Raw genomic sequence first — 14,836 nt, forward strand, 5'->3', positions numbered from 1 at the left:
AAAGTTTTAAAAGGCTGCCCAATGGGATCGCCGTGATGGCGGCGATTTCCACCGCAGTATGTTGAGGGGAAGAAAGGAAGGGGCACGGCTCCTCGAAGCCTGAAAAACATTGCAGGTGTTCCCTCCACGGTCGAAAGGTTGAAAAAAAGGCTGCTTTAGGGCGATGCCTCTGTTTTACTCTTCCCCTTCGCCAGTCTGACGGCGGCCGCGCGGCCAAGAGCCCGCCAATTCTCCTCACGATTCTCCTCACGAGCCTCCTCCCCTCCCCCCCGGCCAGTCAGTCAGGCGGCCGGCGGGCGCCGCGCTCAACTGTCCCGCTCCGCCCGCCCCCGCCAGTCATCTAGGCGCCACGGGCGGCCAATCGGCGCGCGAAGACGTCACTTTTCTCGGATCCTATTTTCTCCCTCCCCGCGGCGGCAGCCAATCGGTTCTCCCCTCCGTCAGGCAGAGACCAATAGGGGTCGCCGGCGGCTTGGCCCCGCCCTCGCGGCTTCCCCTTCTCGGCTCGGGTAGGCGTCTGAGGGCTGACCGGGTCAGTCGGGCAGCGGGAGAGGCAGCCGGGCGGAGGTCCTCTTTGCCCCGTCCGTCTTCGGTGGAGCGTCTGTCGGCGGCGCCTTCCAGAGATGCCCTGGGCCGTTCTGCTGTTGGCTGCCGGCGGGGTCGCCCTCATCTCGGCCTTCCTCATGTTGCTCTACGTCGCGTCGCTGCTGGCCAGCCCCAAGCCGCTCGCGCTGTCGGGCGCGCACGTCGTGGTGAGGGCGGCCGGGCGGGCGGGCTGCGGGTGCGGAGGGACCGGGGGGGCAGCCGTCTAGGTCTCGTCCCCTCTCCCCGTCCATCCCTTGTCCTTAACTGGCTCGCCACTTGCTTTGCTTTTGCATCTTCTTTTTAAAATAGCTCCCCCGACAGTGCGCTTTTGCTGCTGGGGTTCCCCGTGCAAAACAGGGAAACCTACCTCGGAAGTGCCTTGAAATGCATTATCCAACCTGGGCGAAATTTGTGGCTGTCCCCTTCCCCCCCCCCCCCCGGTAACCAAGTATTTACAAGAGATGTAAAGAACAATGCCTAGCCTAAAGTAAACAAATTCGCTTAATCTATCCTTATATTTCCTCTTTTTATTTTTTGAGCAAGAGGCAACGGAGAATAGGGTATATATGTTTTTTTCCCCTGTTTTGCGTTCATTTGCGCTTGCGAACTCCCTTTCCCATTTGTTTTAACCGTGGGACAAACTTCTCGTTGAATTGATTTTTTGGGAGATAGCTATAAAGTATCTATGGTAAGCTAATTAAGGTGAGCGTTACATTGCCTGTAGGTTTACATAGCGCCTTGTTCAAACTATAGAAACCTGTGATAAGAAAAAACAACTCTTGCCTGCAGGGTTGCTTGAAGCTTTGTGCATGAATGGGTATGGCCAGTCAATCTTAAGGAGGCATGTGAGGGTTGTACAATGTCAGGAGGATGTAAGTTTGTTTCTGTGGGGTGTTTTAATGAAGGCTAAGGCAGGGGTAGTCAACCTGTGGTCCTCCAGATGTCCATGGACTACAATTCCCATGAACCCCTGCCAGCATTTGCTGGCAGGGGCTCATGGGAATTGTAGTCCATGGACATCTGGAGGACCACAGGTTGACTACCTCTCGGCTAAGGGACTGGTCTCTAGCACCAGCCTAGTATGAAGAAGAGTTGGTTCTTATATGCCACTTTTCCCTACCCAAAGGAGGCTCAAAGTGGCTTACAATCGCCTTCCCTTTCCTCTCCCCACAACAGACACCCTGTGAGGCGGGTGAGGCTGAGAGAGCCCTGATATTCCTGCTCGGTCAGAACAGTTTTATCAGTGCTGTGGGGAGCCCAAGGTCACCCACCTGGCTGCATGTGGGGGAGCACAGAATCGAACCCGGCATGCCAGATTAGAAGTCCGCACTCCTAACCACTACACCAAACTGGCTCTGCAAACTGGTATGCAGATGAACTCTCTCTCCATGAATGGGAGAATAGGGTTTGTGGCACCTACGTTCAAGTGTGACCTGGCTCAGACCTAGGGTTTCCATTATGTTGTTTTTAACTGAGTTCTAGCCCTCTTCAGCCACTTTATTTTCATAGTTCCCCTCCTTCCATCTCTAGTCCAATGGATACCAAAGTAATTTATGACTATAATAATTTACTGGGTGGAAATAGTATGGTGTTGGAGTAAACTTGTAGTTTTTTCCCCACCTCGTGATTTCCTCCTTGTCTATCAAACACAATGGGGGCTGGTTCCCTCACATCTTAAGAAGGAGGGAGGAGGAAACTCATATATTTGCTATTATCTGTGTGATGAAGGGGGGGGGGCGTGTTTGCTCGATCATCACATGTAGATTTCTGCTGCTGAAAAAGGTGTTTGGATTAGGCTGTGCTTCTTTAGCTCCATTTTTCTAATTGTCTTGTGCAACTCTCTGCATGCCCCAGAGAGTTGGGAGAAGATGGAAAGCAGTTTTATTCTTACCATGCTATATAAATATTTAAAAAGCTCATAATTTATCCAAGGTCTAAACACTTTAAAATCTTCTCACCTCCTATTTTCAGTCTTGCTTAGGAATTAGAAGGCCTATAAATATTCTGCATCCTTTGTCATATGGTTATTCTTGAGTGTAGATTGCTGTTTATGTAAAACTGCAATAGCCTGTAGGAGGAAGTTGTTTGGATTATTCTGTATTAAAGGCAAGGCTTTCTGGGTGGACATATGATAGTAAAGGTTGTTTTGTGTACATAGAAACCTAAGTAGTAGTCCTCAATTCTCTCTGTTAGTCTGAACAGAATATAAAGATTTGATTTGTACACAAAATAATATATCCTATTCCCTTTTAAATACTTGCTGTCTCAGGAATTCCTGCTGGCAAAGCTTTGAACCTTTCTGACAATCTACATGAAATAGTCACTCGAAAAATACCAGCGTATGACCTGTCCTATCTTGTTTGGAGACAGAGTTCCACTTAAGATATAAATCTACCTCCAGGGAGATTATGGTCCTGACCTGGATATCCTAGGCTCGCCCAAACTTGTCAGATTTTGGAAGCTAATCAAGGTCAGTCCTGGGTGATATTAGGATGGAAGACCTCCAAAGAATACTAGGGTTGTGTCTTGGAGGCAGCCAATGGCAAAACACCTCTGGATGTCACATATCTTGAAAACTCTACAAGGTCGCAATATGTCAACTGTGAATTGACATCACTTTCTACCACCATAGAGATGCCAACAAGGTCATATACTTGTTTTGCATTCCTTTTCTGTTAGTCTCATACATAGTTAGCCACATATGGCTCATACATAATGTTAGCCTCATATAGCTCATACAAAATGAACACTCTGTATCTGTCTATCTTCCATAAAATGATAAAACTGTCGCTATAACTATTCAGTTCTGAGGATTATTGAGCTAGTCGAAGCCGGTTAACATCTGGAATATCCCTGCTCAGGATTGCACTGTTGGCTATCTTTCTGCATGGGCTCTGCACTTTCCAGCAGCACCTACAACATCATTGCTACTAGTAAGAGGCATGTGACTGAAACAACCCAGAATTTCTTGTTTATATAGATTGGTATTATAATCTCACTATGGGCCAAGCCCGTTGCATTCAGAAATACAACAGGCCCTAGATGTGGAGGTGGGGTGGAAGAACTCTGTAGATGGCCTCTCCCTGCCCCCAGGAAAGGGTGCAGACTGGAGGCCCCCTGGGCAGGGAATTCACTGGTAGGGGCAGCTCTCACGCAGCAGGGATCTGCAGCCTCTGAACCTTGGAGGGAAGTGGAAGGAGGAGGGGGTGGTCAGGGGTGGGGGACAGAAGATGATTGGCTGGCTGCTGGACAGACAGGCAAGCCGGTTGGAGGAGCAGACACTCAAGGGCAGGACTGCTGCACTGAATGGGTGGTAAGCACTGAGTGACACTTTTTTGCCTACACCCAATCCACTGTCTTTCATGGCTTATTCACTGTCTGTCTCCCTTGTTCAGAACTTGTAAAGGATTACTAAGTGCTCCCACAAAAACTGGAGGTAGAGCATTCCCCCCAAGCCACCATATCTTCTTTTCAGTTCTGTAATGTAGTGGTTCTCAACCTTCCTTTAATACAGTTCCTCATGTAGTGGTGACCACCAACCATAAAATTATGCAAGTGTTCTTTCACAGAAATTAAACTGAAACTGACCAATGGTGTGATCATATATAAACTGTTTCCCCCCCCCCCCCCCCCCGGGGTTTCTCAGTTCAGTTCTGCCTCTTGTCCCACCACGCCGATCTCGCTCTTTCTGCTGCTCCAGACAGATGAACACTCTATCTCAATCTACCTCGCAAGAGTGTTGTGTGGATGGCACCCCCCAGCCAAGCTGCTTGCTCTGCCGCGACCCCTGTGAAAGTGTCGTTCAAACCCCAAAGGGGTCCTGACCCCCAGGTTGAGAACCACTGCTGTAATGGAAGTCTTCAGCATCTGCTGTAGTTGCTGGGGGTGGGGAGCAGATAGTATGATCGATTACTACTTCCCTTCACCCAACTGTTACATAATAATGCCTCCACAACAATATTAATAAACCTCAGTCCAAAACATCCCTGTAACACAGCCTTCGTCAGCCTCAGAAACAAGCGGTTTTTCTCATATCTGTGTGCAAAAGAATGGGACAAAGAAAGTGAAAGCAATCTACTTTCAGCAGTTGCCTCAAATCCCCATCCCCAGTCTTTTTATAATGCTCATTTTCTGGCTGCTGGCTTGAGATTTCTTTACTTAGTTTTATTGACTTGGTTGTTTTGAACTGATGTCATTTTATGTGTTGTATGTCATCTCAAGCAGTTTTTCTAGAACGGGGCATAAACCTTCTAAATATTCTGGCCTTCTGATGCTTCCTAATCATTGGCTTCAGGTGTGGAAATTTTGCCATGGGGTGCTCCTAAACATGTACCATCCAGTTGCCTGATGCCTGTTCTAAAGCAGAATACCCACTGTATCTTCCATGTGGCCAGCCCAGAAGGGTTGTCATCCATGTAGTGGACCTTTGGGCTATATAGTCTGTTGTGTGTAGGGCTGTCAAGGGAAGAATCTCATGACACCTTCCTTAAAGCCTTCAATGTTTTAAAAATTTCTCAAGTGATTTTGCCCCCTTCAAAAATGCGTGTTATTCTTAAGGCAGATCAGTGTTTATATCTTTTACGTCAGAAGAAAAAATTACTAGGGCAGATTGGCCTGGCCCCAACCAATCAGATTTTGGAGCCTTGGAAATTGAAGTCTCTTCTATTGCCCTGAGAGCACTGGGGATTGCGAAAGTAGCCTTGTGCTTTGAATGCTGAACTAGTTTGCTAGTATTTCTGAAGGTTGGATGTATAGCTGAAATCTCTGCCACAGGCATGCCTTAGGCATTTTAACTGAAGCTTTGATTGTATTAATAGCAAGGCTGGAGAAACCTTTGCCATATTTGTTTTTGTTCCTAGATAATTGGTGCTAATCTGTTTTGCTAGAAGCAGGTGTTTTGAGTCATGAGAAAATTGTTTGCTTTTGTCACCACTGTTCTACTATTGCTAAACATGTATTAGTACTCTTTCAAATAAAGCCCAAGCTTCCCCCCTCCAGGCTTCAAATGCCCATATAGAAATATGACACATGCTACATCTTATTTGGATAAGAGTCCCCCCCCCCCCACTGTAAGCATTAAGAAAGTACCTGGCATGTGGGAGAAGTGGATTTTAGGGAGAAAGATGAAACTGAAAAATGACAATAAGATCATCTTGGGGCTCATTACTTTGCAAGCTGCATATATCTCACTGACAGTGAATACAAGGGATGGTTTGAGATGTAAAATTTCTGAAAATGTGGAAGCTTTGTTGGGAGGGAAAGTTCTTTTTCCGTTTAAATAAAAAGGAATTTGCAGACAATACTAAACTGGGAGGGGTAGCAAACACAATCAAAGACAGAATCAAAATACAGGAGGATCTTGATAGGCTCGAGAAGTGGGCTAAACTGAATAAAATGAAGTTCAATAGGGACAAATGTAAAGTTCTGCGTTTAGGTAGGAAAAACCAAATACATCAATATAGGATGAGGGAGACTTTTCTTGGCAATAGCAAGTGTGAAAAGGTGAAAAGGATCTAGGACTCTATTCTATAATTCTGTGAATATTTGCGGAAAATATTATAGGATCTTTTCCATCAACCTAAAACCTCTTTTTCTGATGTAGCAATATGACATGCATTAATTAGAATGTATTAAGCATATGAAATTGTACTTTCTCCCTCTGAGGGGGCGAGGACATCTTCTGGGTGATTTCTACCATTCCATCAGGGAGGCAGGACTTATTAAAATTCTTCTTCCTGTTTGAGTCCAGTGGGAGTCACCCAAACTCAGTTCATTTCCTGCCTCGCACAGGAAGATAGCTAGTCAGGTAGTGGGCAGCCTATCTTCTATTTCTAATCTATATTTCTAGTCTAATCCTTATCTAAATTCTATCCTATCTGTATCTAAACTATGAATTTTCTGGTTGTATGCCATTTCTGGTGATTCAAGGCAGCAGGAGACTGGGGAAAGACAAGCCTGTAAAGACACAGTCTCTGAGAAACAAAGGAGCATGCGGCCATTTTAAGACTCTAGGGGCTCAGGCAGCAGAGTGGCAGGCAGAGTGGAGGCTCAGAAGGTGTTCTCTTCTTGGAAATGGAAATGGAGGCTCCAGTGATTGAGGGAGAAGCAGCGAAATCAGCCGGAGTGTCCTCTCAGACCATCCTTCCCCGGACAACAAAGAGGCTCCTCAAATGGTGGCAAAGAGACAGAGATGAGAAAGACCAACCAGGGAAGCCAGCACTCTAAAAAGTGCGCCAAAAAAAGACAGCATCCATTTTGGATCTGGTGGAGCAACAACATGCCCTTAATGACAGTCCTTTGGAGGAGGAAGATACAGTAAGTGCCTTCAGGCAAAAAGATATTTCTGACTCCTTGGTACAGAAAATAATAAAAATGGTCAAAGCAGAGATTAATTAAGAGAAAGAAGCACTCATATATACCCCATGAGCATATGGGGGGGGAGGTGCAGCAGATCCCCATCACCAGGCTGCAGCTAAGTCGGTGAACAGGGAGACTAGCAAGAGAGGTATTGGAGGACTTAAGGCAGCCCCAAAATGGGTGTATTATAGAGACAGCATACAATCAGACAGAAAGGGATCCTCAAAAGGGAATCAGGAATTTTTATCTGATGAAGAAATTGTGGAGGAAATGGAATTACCAGAACAATATAAAAGATTTTTCAGCCCAGATGACTACCAATATTTACTGGAGAGGTGTATGACAGCATTACATATTAAGCAGTCTGCAGTGGAAGAAAACAACTTGTTAATAAGAGCACCCTCAGTAGGCAGAGCACAGAAAGACATAGAACTCACAATGAAAGTATTTCAGGAGTTGGAACATTTAGGAGTGTTGATAGACACGCAACACACACAATTGTTCCTGACCCAGAAAAAGATAGAAAAGATCACAAGAGTGGCCGCAGTAGTAACACACAGCCAGATGTCATTGCAGATGGAGCTGGCAGCTCTGATGGGACTCATGATCTCTACTCTAGACACAGTAGTGTGGAGAAGATTATATTCAAAGCATTACAAAGGTTTCTCAGACCTCTTCAGGAGGCAATCATGAACAAGGAAGTAAAAAGGCTAAAGTTGCCAGCAGTGTTAAAAGCTTGCAGTGGTGGACAAAGAAGGTGAATCTTTCACAGGGGAAGACGTTAAAAGGGTTAGAACTGATAGAGGTGTTTATAGATGCCAGTCTAACAGGCTGAGGAACTTCAGTAGAGAGACAAACCAGACAGGGTCATGGTCCCAAACAGAAAGCAGATTGCCAATCAACATATTGGAAATGAGAGCAATGTTTTTGGCTTTGATGCAGTTCGCACAATGATTGCAGTAGAAGGATGTCCTAATATGAACAGAAAACATGGTAGGAAGGCCTACATAAAAAATCAAGGGGGGAGTCCAGGTTCGTGAACCTACACAACGAGGCCTGGAGAGTATTACTGTGGGTGAAGAAGAATCTCAAGCCCATAAGAGCAATAAAAGGGAAAGAAAGTGACAGCCGATTGGCTGAGCAGGACGACAGTTTCAGAAGCAGAGTGGCAGCTAACCAAGGAAGTGTTCCGGTGGATCACAAACTGGTTAGGGATGCCACAGATTTGCATCAATCTCAAATAGGCAAACTGAGATTCATGACACAGTGCTATTATACACAGGCTAAAGCGACCAATGCGCTGATGGCGTGACCAGAAACACCACTTTATGCTTTACTGCTATTACCGATCCTACTTGTATTGTTAAAAAGAATAATTCGGCTTAGAGCAGAGATAATTGTAATAGCGCCCTTCTGACCAAGAAGGCCATGGTTTTCAACACGAAAAGAGTTAGCAACGCAGGGAGTTCCCAGAGGATGTCCTCACCCCCTCAGGGAGAATGACAATTAGCTACTTACTGTGAAGAGTCATTTTCTGAGGGGAAAAAAGAGGACATCCTCATCCCTCCCACATCATTGTTGAAAGAACAAAACAGAAAAGGAATCAAAGCAAAAAGAGAGAAGCAAGAAGAATTCAGTAGCCCCGGTTCATTCTGCCATAGCTGCCATATGTATCTGTTATATATGTTCACTAATTCTATTTCTTCTTATCTGCTGAATGGGTAAAAGTTTAATAGTGTAGGTGTAGAAGCTGCTGGAGTTATTGATAAGAACCTGGGTGAATCCTACCAGATTCAAACAGGAAGAAGAATTTTAATAAGTCCTGCCTCCGTGATGGAATTTATTTATTTATTTAGATTTCTATACCGCCCATTTCTTTGCAGCTCTGGGCGATTTACACAGAACATTATAACTTACATGAAACATTATGCAGACTATAACATCAAAACAACTTTCAAAAAACATCAAAGATTACAAACCACGATTATAATATAATAATAATTAACAGTAACTTTGGGAGAGTCATGGGCAGGCGTCTGGGGGGGACCAGCAGGTGTTCTGAGTCGGTCGGCCTCAAGCAAATGCCTGGTGGAAGAGCTCCCTCTTACAGGCCCTGCGGAACGCTGGAAGTTCGGGCAGGGCTCTGATTTCCTCAGGGAGCTCGTTCCACCAGGTGGGGGCCAGGACCAAGAAAGCTCTGGCCCTTGTTGAGGTCCGACGTACTTCTCTGGGGCCAGGGATCTGCAGCCAGTTGGGGGTATAGGCAGGAAGGTGGTCTCTCAGATACACAGATGGTACAAATCACCCAGAGGATGTCCTCATTTTCCCCTCCGAGGAGAAGGACTCTTCACAATAAGTATCTAACCGTCAGCTTGGTATATTTTTAAAATTTAATAGTATAAATATCTTTTTTTTTCCTGTGAAGGAAATTGCAAATATCAATCATAGAGTTGGAAGGGGCCATACAGGCCATCTAGTCCAACCCCCTGCTCAACGCAGGATCAGCCCAAAGCATCCTAAAGCATCCAAGAAAAGTGTGTAGATTGCCAGTACTTCACAAAGGTTTTCAAACTGCTATACTCTGTGCTACCAGGACTAGTGAATCTTTGATTTTGCCATTTGAGAATTAGGAGCAAGTAACTGTCGAAGGTAGAAAACAAATTTTATAGTAAAAATTTTATAGTAAAAAGAAAAGGTGTTGTTTAGACATAACCTCTTTCATAATGTCACAATAGGGAGGACTATTTATTTCAGTTAAACTTTAAAACATTGAAAACACTGCTCCTTTTAATACTGTATTATCATTTCACATATAACCTGTTGATTATTACTAAAATTACATAAATTTAAGCAAAAAATTGAAAGTACCATGTGTCTACACTACAATACAAGAGGTTTTCTTCTTCTGTTGTGCTCCTCAGAATTCTCTGTTTTTTCCATTTGAAAAATTGAAAAATATCTCACTCTTTCATGCTGTATGTTTTTAACAAGAAACAACTTGTCTTAAGGTGCATTTTTCTCATTATAAAAAAGAATATTTCATGGGGGATTCCTTTTCAGTGTTCCCTGTATTTCTTTATATACTTCCTACAGAAAAATTGAAAAAAAGACCAGGGATGGAGGGAGCTTACTTTTCAAGGTCCCTTTGGGGTCTGTCTTTCAAGTCTTCAGGGTAAACAAATTAAAGCAGGAAGTGGGTTTACTGTACGACTTAAATCCTTAAAGGGTGCTTGAGTAAGCAGGTGTTCTTCAATAGTGCTATGGACATAGGCTTGAAACCTTGTCCCCAAAGGAACAGTGTTGTGAGAATGTTTATTGTCCTAATAACTGGAAAGTAGAGGCTACAGCTAGTTTCTTTTATTTTGGAACTATTTAAGGTTGTGTGTGTTCTCTGACTCCAATATGGGGCTGGATCAAAAGATGCTCTTTAATTTATGGAAGAAATTCTGCTGCTGAAAGGCCAAGCCCAAAGCTTGGTGGGGAGAAGATCTGGCTTGTGCTACCCCTACAGCTATCTGTATCTCATAAAAGGAAACTTGTCCGACCCGTTCAAGGAGATCACATTTGTACCATTCTGAGAAAAGTATTCAAATCACTTTGTATCATTATCTCTTTTGATCATTAAACCGCACCGTGAGTGTAGAGGTTCCTGTTATATGCAGACTAGCCCCTGTGGAATCATGGGAGATGAGATACAATTTTAAGATCAAGGACTTCCAGAATTTCCTAAACAATCAAAGGCTTCAACAGGCATATTGCCCTTCCCCCTTTTTATGCTGTCAACATATTCTGTACACTTGAAGCATATTTCATTCTCATTTTTTTTAGAACAATTGGTTAACATTTTTTTCCATAATTAGAGACTCCTGAGTAGATGGTGTCAGTAGGGTAAAATATTTTGGAGGTAAAATATTTTTTATTAAATTATCTCCATTCTACAGTAGGGTAGCTGTGTTGGTCTACAATACAAAAACTAGATTTTGAGTCCAGTAGCACATTAAGGACCAACAATATTTCCAAAATATTTCACCTTTTGAGAATTAAAGCTGAATCTGGTGAAGGGAGTTTTGACTCTAACGCTTATACCCTGAAAATGTTGTTGGCCTTTAAAGCCAATAAAGGTTTATTGTATTGTTGTCCTGTAAGGGGCTACTGGACTTAAATCTAACTCTCCTGGTTAACCTCTTTTGTTTGTGGATTCCAACCAGTTTTCTGCTAGATATGGTGATTATGGGATAAGTTGATTGTCTAAAACTGCCCAATGCTAATGTCTGAGAGTAGGGACCCATTGATTGGACACACTAATATCTGTTTTTAGCTGTCATATTTCTAACCCTTGATTTTAAGGCAGTCAGTTAACTTCTCCCTCTATCCCTGGGTTTTGGCTGGAAGTAGTCTTCATATGCTCAGTAGCGGGTAATGGATTCCATTTCATATAAAAGTAGGACAACACACTTCTATATATCTGCAGCTTTTCTTTGTATTATTCATAGTGCTCTGCGAGCAGTAGACCTACTAATTACTATTAGAAAACATTATTTGAAAAGAACCATGACAGATTTTGAAGAAAGAATCCATAATGTCTGCTCTGTAGTCTGTCTTGGACAAAACTGCTTCATGAGGTAGCTTGCTTAATTATTGACATGTTAGAGCTGAGTGCAACCCTGATCTAACAGTAATGGCATATTTATTTAATCATTTATTCATTTTCTTTATTCATTAATTCAGATATTAGTGTGTCCAATCAATAGGTCCCTACTCTCAGGCATTGGGCAGTTTTAGACAATCAATTTATCCCATAATCACCATATCTGCTCAAGTTCTGTTAGGGCCCTGATCTCCTTTGGGAGCTTGTTCTACCAGGTGGGAACCAGGATGGAAAAAGCTCAGGCCCCCCTGATTGTGGTCAAGCAAGCTTCCTTGGGGCCAGGGATGACCAGGCAGTTGGAGATAGTGGAGCGCAAGGCTCTTTGAGGGGTGTAGGCAAAAAGGCAATCCCTCAGGCACACTGGGCCCAGACCACCTATGGCCTTAAAGGTGATTGCCAGAATCTTAAGACTGATCCGGAATTCGACTGGCAGCCAGCGCAGCTCTTGGAGAATGGGCCTCCATGGTGTTGCTGTGACGAACCTGGGGTATCCATATTTCTGATATGGGCATAAGTTTCCTGATTCACTCACTAGAACTGCATAAGATCTGGCTTGTGGATATCCAGGGTATTTGATATTCCATACATCTGTTTGAAGGTCAGCCTGATCCGCATAGTGTCTCTAGACTTGGAGGACATCTTTCTGTTGCTCTTTCCCTTCCCCTTTGTACTATTTCTGATACCATGGTCATTAGGTTATGAACATTTTGCATTCATTGTCAAATTGGTAGTGCTTTGGAGACTTCTGTGGTGGGGCAGTTCCCCTACACCTGTAACTTTCCAGATACTTTCTTCTGAGGTATTTCTTCTCTGTCTACCTGCCCACCTATACCTTAATTCCTCATTTCTTCTCTCAGCCTCACATTTCAACAGTTTTGTTTCCCAACTGCACAATTCTCTTATTGTATTCCACTAGATATGCCCCATGTACTTCTCAGGCTACTAGATGTAAATGGTTGCAAATTTTGGCATGACGGTTTGATATTCTGCATTTCCATACCACAGTGTCAGTGATCAAATTCCATTTTGAGAAAGCTCCCAGAAACTCCTCCCCCATTTCAGGTGATCTCCCTGGTATACCGAGGAGCTCTGCAGGAAGAAATGGGAATTGAGACGACTAGAGTGAGTTTGGAGGAATTCTCGCAACTAAAAATCGAGAATGTCTTATAGAATGCAGATGAGAGCATATGAGATAGCTGTGAAGTCAGTGAAATGCAACTTTTACTTGACTTGCATTGTGTCTGCACACTCATGCCCAGCTCAGTTATTCAGGATAGTTTGATCCCTTACTGCCCTCGATGAAGGGTGGCAAAACAGCCAATTGGATATTACCTGTGAGGCATTTGTGAGCCATTTCGCAGATAAAATCTTGACTCTCCTCAGCAACCTGCCTCCAACTTTCAACACAGAAAACAATCTAGAGGCCCCTTAGCTGTCTTTGGAGAGAACACTGAGTTGGTTTTCACTAGCTAAGGTAGACAGGACTCTAAAAGCAATGAGGCCAACCACTTGCCCACTAGATCCATGCCCAACGTGGCTCATTAAAAACAGTGGACTTAAGAATAGATGGGCCTCTCTGGGAAAAATAAACCTCTCCCTCTCAACGGGAGAATTCCTGGAAGGATGAAAATATTTAAAAACCCTCTCTGAATCCACAGAAGCTTGGCAACTTCTGCCTCGTCTCGTACTTAGTGTTTCTGGGGAAGCTGTGGACAAGATATCAATATTCCTGGAGAAAGCTTAATTGAATTCTAGATTAGGCTTTAAGGTTCTGGTAATTACCTTCAAGGCCATATGTGGTCTGAACCCAGTGTACCTGAGAGACCATCTCTCTGCCTATATCCCCAAAAGAGCACTATGCTCTGCCACCGCCAACTGGCTAGTAATCCCTGGCCCTAAAGAAGTATGTCAGACCTCAACAAGGGCCAGAGCTTTCTCTGTACTGGCCCCCACCTAGTGGAACAAACTCCCTTAAGAGATCTTGGCCTTGGTTGAATTCCACAGGACTTGCAAAAGGAAGCTCCTCCACCATACATTCAACTGAGGCTAATCTGACCTAAAAAACATCCAACAGTCCCCCTCAAGCCAAACCCTCCATAATCTGAAGGATTCTGACCTTCCTAGGTATTGATCTATTGAAATTGTTCATGAATTAATAATAGTAAACTGTTAAACTTATATTTATTGTTATAACTGTTACTGATATGTTATGTTGTGACTGTTATTTAATATATGATCTATGTTTTCCACAACATTCCATGTAAACCGCCCTGGGCCATATAGAAAGGACTGTATAAAAATCTAAATAAATAACTTGGAAAAGGTAGGCTGGCTACATTCTCAGGAAAACAAATGGCCCAGTTGTTGCACTCAGGTACAACTTTCAGTGCCGTGCTGAAGGTTGAGCCTGTAGAAAACAGTCCAGCTACCTCTGTTCCCAGCACCATTGTGCCAATAGAACTCTAGCCATTTGTCCATGCAGAAGATCAAAAGAACAGCAGAATGTGAATTAACACAGATGAGCAACAACAAGGCTTCCTTAGACTAGAGCCACTAACCAACCCCTTCCCACCACAACTGAAGTCCTGACAGGATGCCTCTGATCTAGCAGATCATGAGACACCCATCCTTTAGGTAAATCACTGATACACCATTCTCCAATCCTGCTCCATGGACACAGTTTCAGGTCTTATTGGTGGTTCCTTATTGGGTGGGTTTGGTGGATCCACTGACACTTTTATGGCCGTCATGAGTTGCTCTTTTGTATTGGGTAAATTGGAACTTTGATCTCTTTCTAACTCTTCCTGCCTTCTAGAGTGATTTACTTAATCTTCACTTTCTCCATCTGGGGCACACTGCAGTATAGAAGTTTCCCATTCATATGCTAGCTCCTCCCAAAGTATTGTACCCATTAAAACTGGGATCTTGGTCCTTGATAGGAATCAAGGGCGTATTCTGATTTCTCATTGAGTTAGATAGGCAAGAGCATTTTGACTTTTGTCTTATCATAGCTGAGCATATTCCCCTCTGGTATTCAAAACTAATCTATGCTATGCCATGGTTCATGCACTTGGGGTCCACAATTCATTCTCCTTCTGAGGTGGAGGGGACATCTTGAATAGGTTTTCCCACCAGTCACTCAGGGAGGCAGGACCAAACTTCTTTCCACTTCCAGTCTCCTTGTGTGGGACAACCTCCAGCTCAGTTTTCTTCTGCCTCAAATGGAAGAGCAGCTAGCTTTGGTTT

The 14,836-nt window shown here is 43.8% G+C and overlaps 1 protein-coding gene across 1 annotated transcript in view; it reads left to right on the top strand.

The window, feature by feature from the left end:
- Nucleotides 1-494: 494 nt before the first annotated feature.
- Nucleotides 495-14,836, top strand: part of KDSR (3-ketodihydrosphingosine reductase) — a 41,182-nt gene continuing 26,840 nt past the window's right edge. Inside the window, exon 1 of the mRNA XM_077353415.1 lies at nucleotides 495-752. Within this exon, the coding sequence (XP_077209530.1) occupies nucleotides 624-752 (129 nt within the window). The 5' untranslated portion in view covers nucleotides 495-623. The remainder of the gene's footprint in view (nucleotides 753-14,836) is intronic.

This window comes from Paroedura picta, chromosome 9 (assembly GCF_049243985.1).
Source record: "Paroedura picta isolate Pp20150507F chromosome 9, Ppicta_v3.0, whole genome shotgun sequence".
Lineage (NCBI taxonomy): Eukaryota > Metazoa > Chordata > Lepidosauria > Squamata > Gekkonidae > Paroedura > Paroedura picta.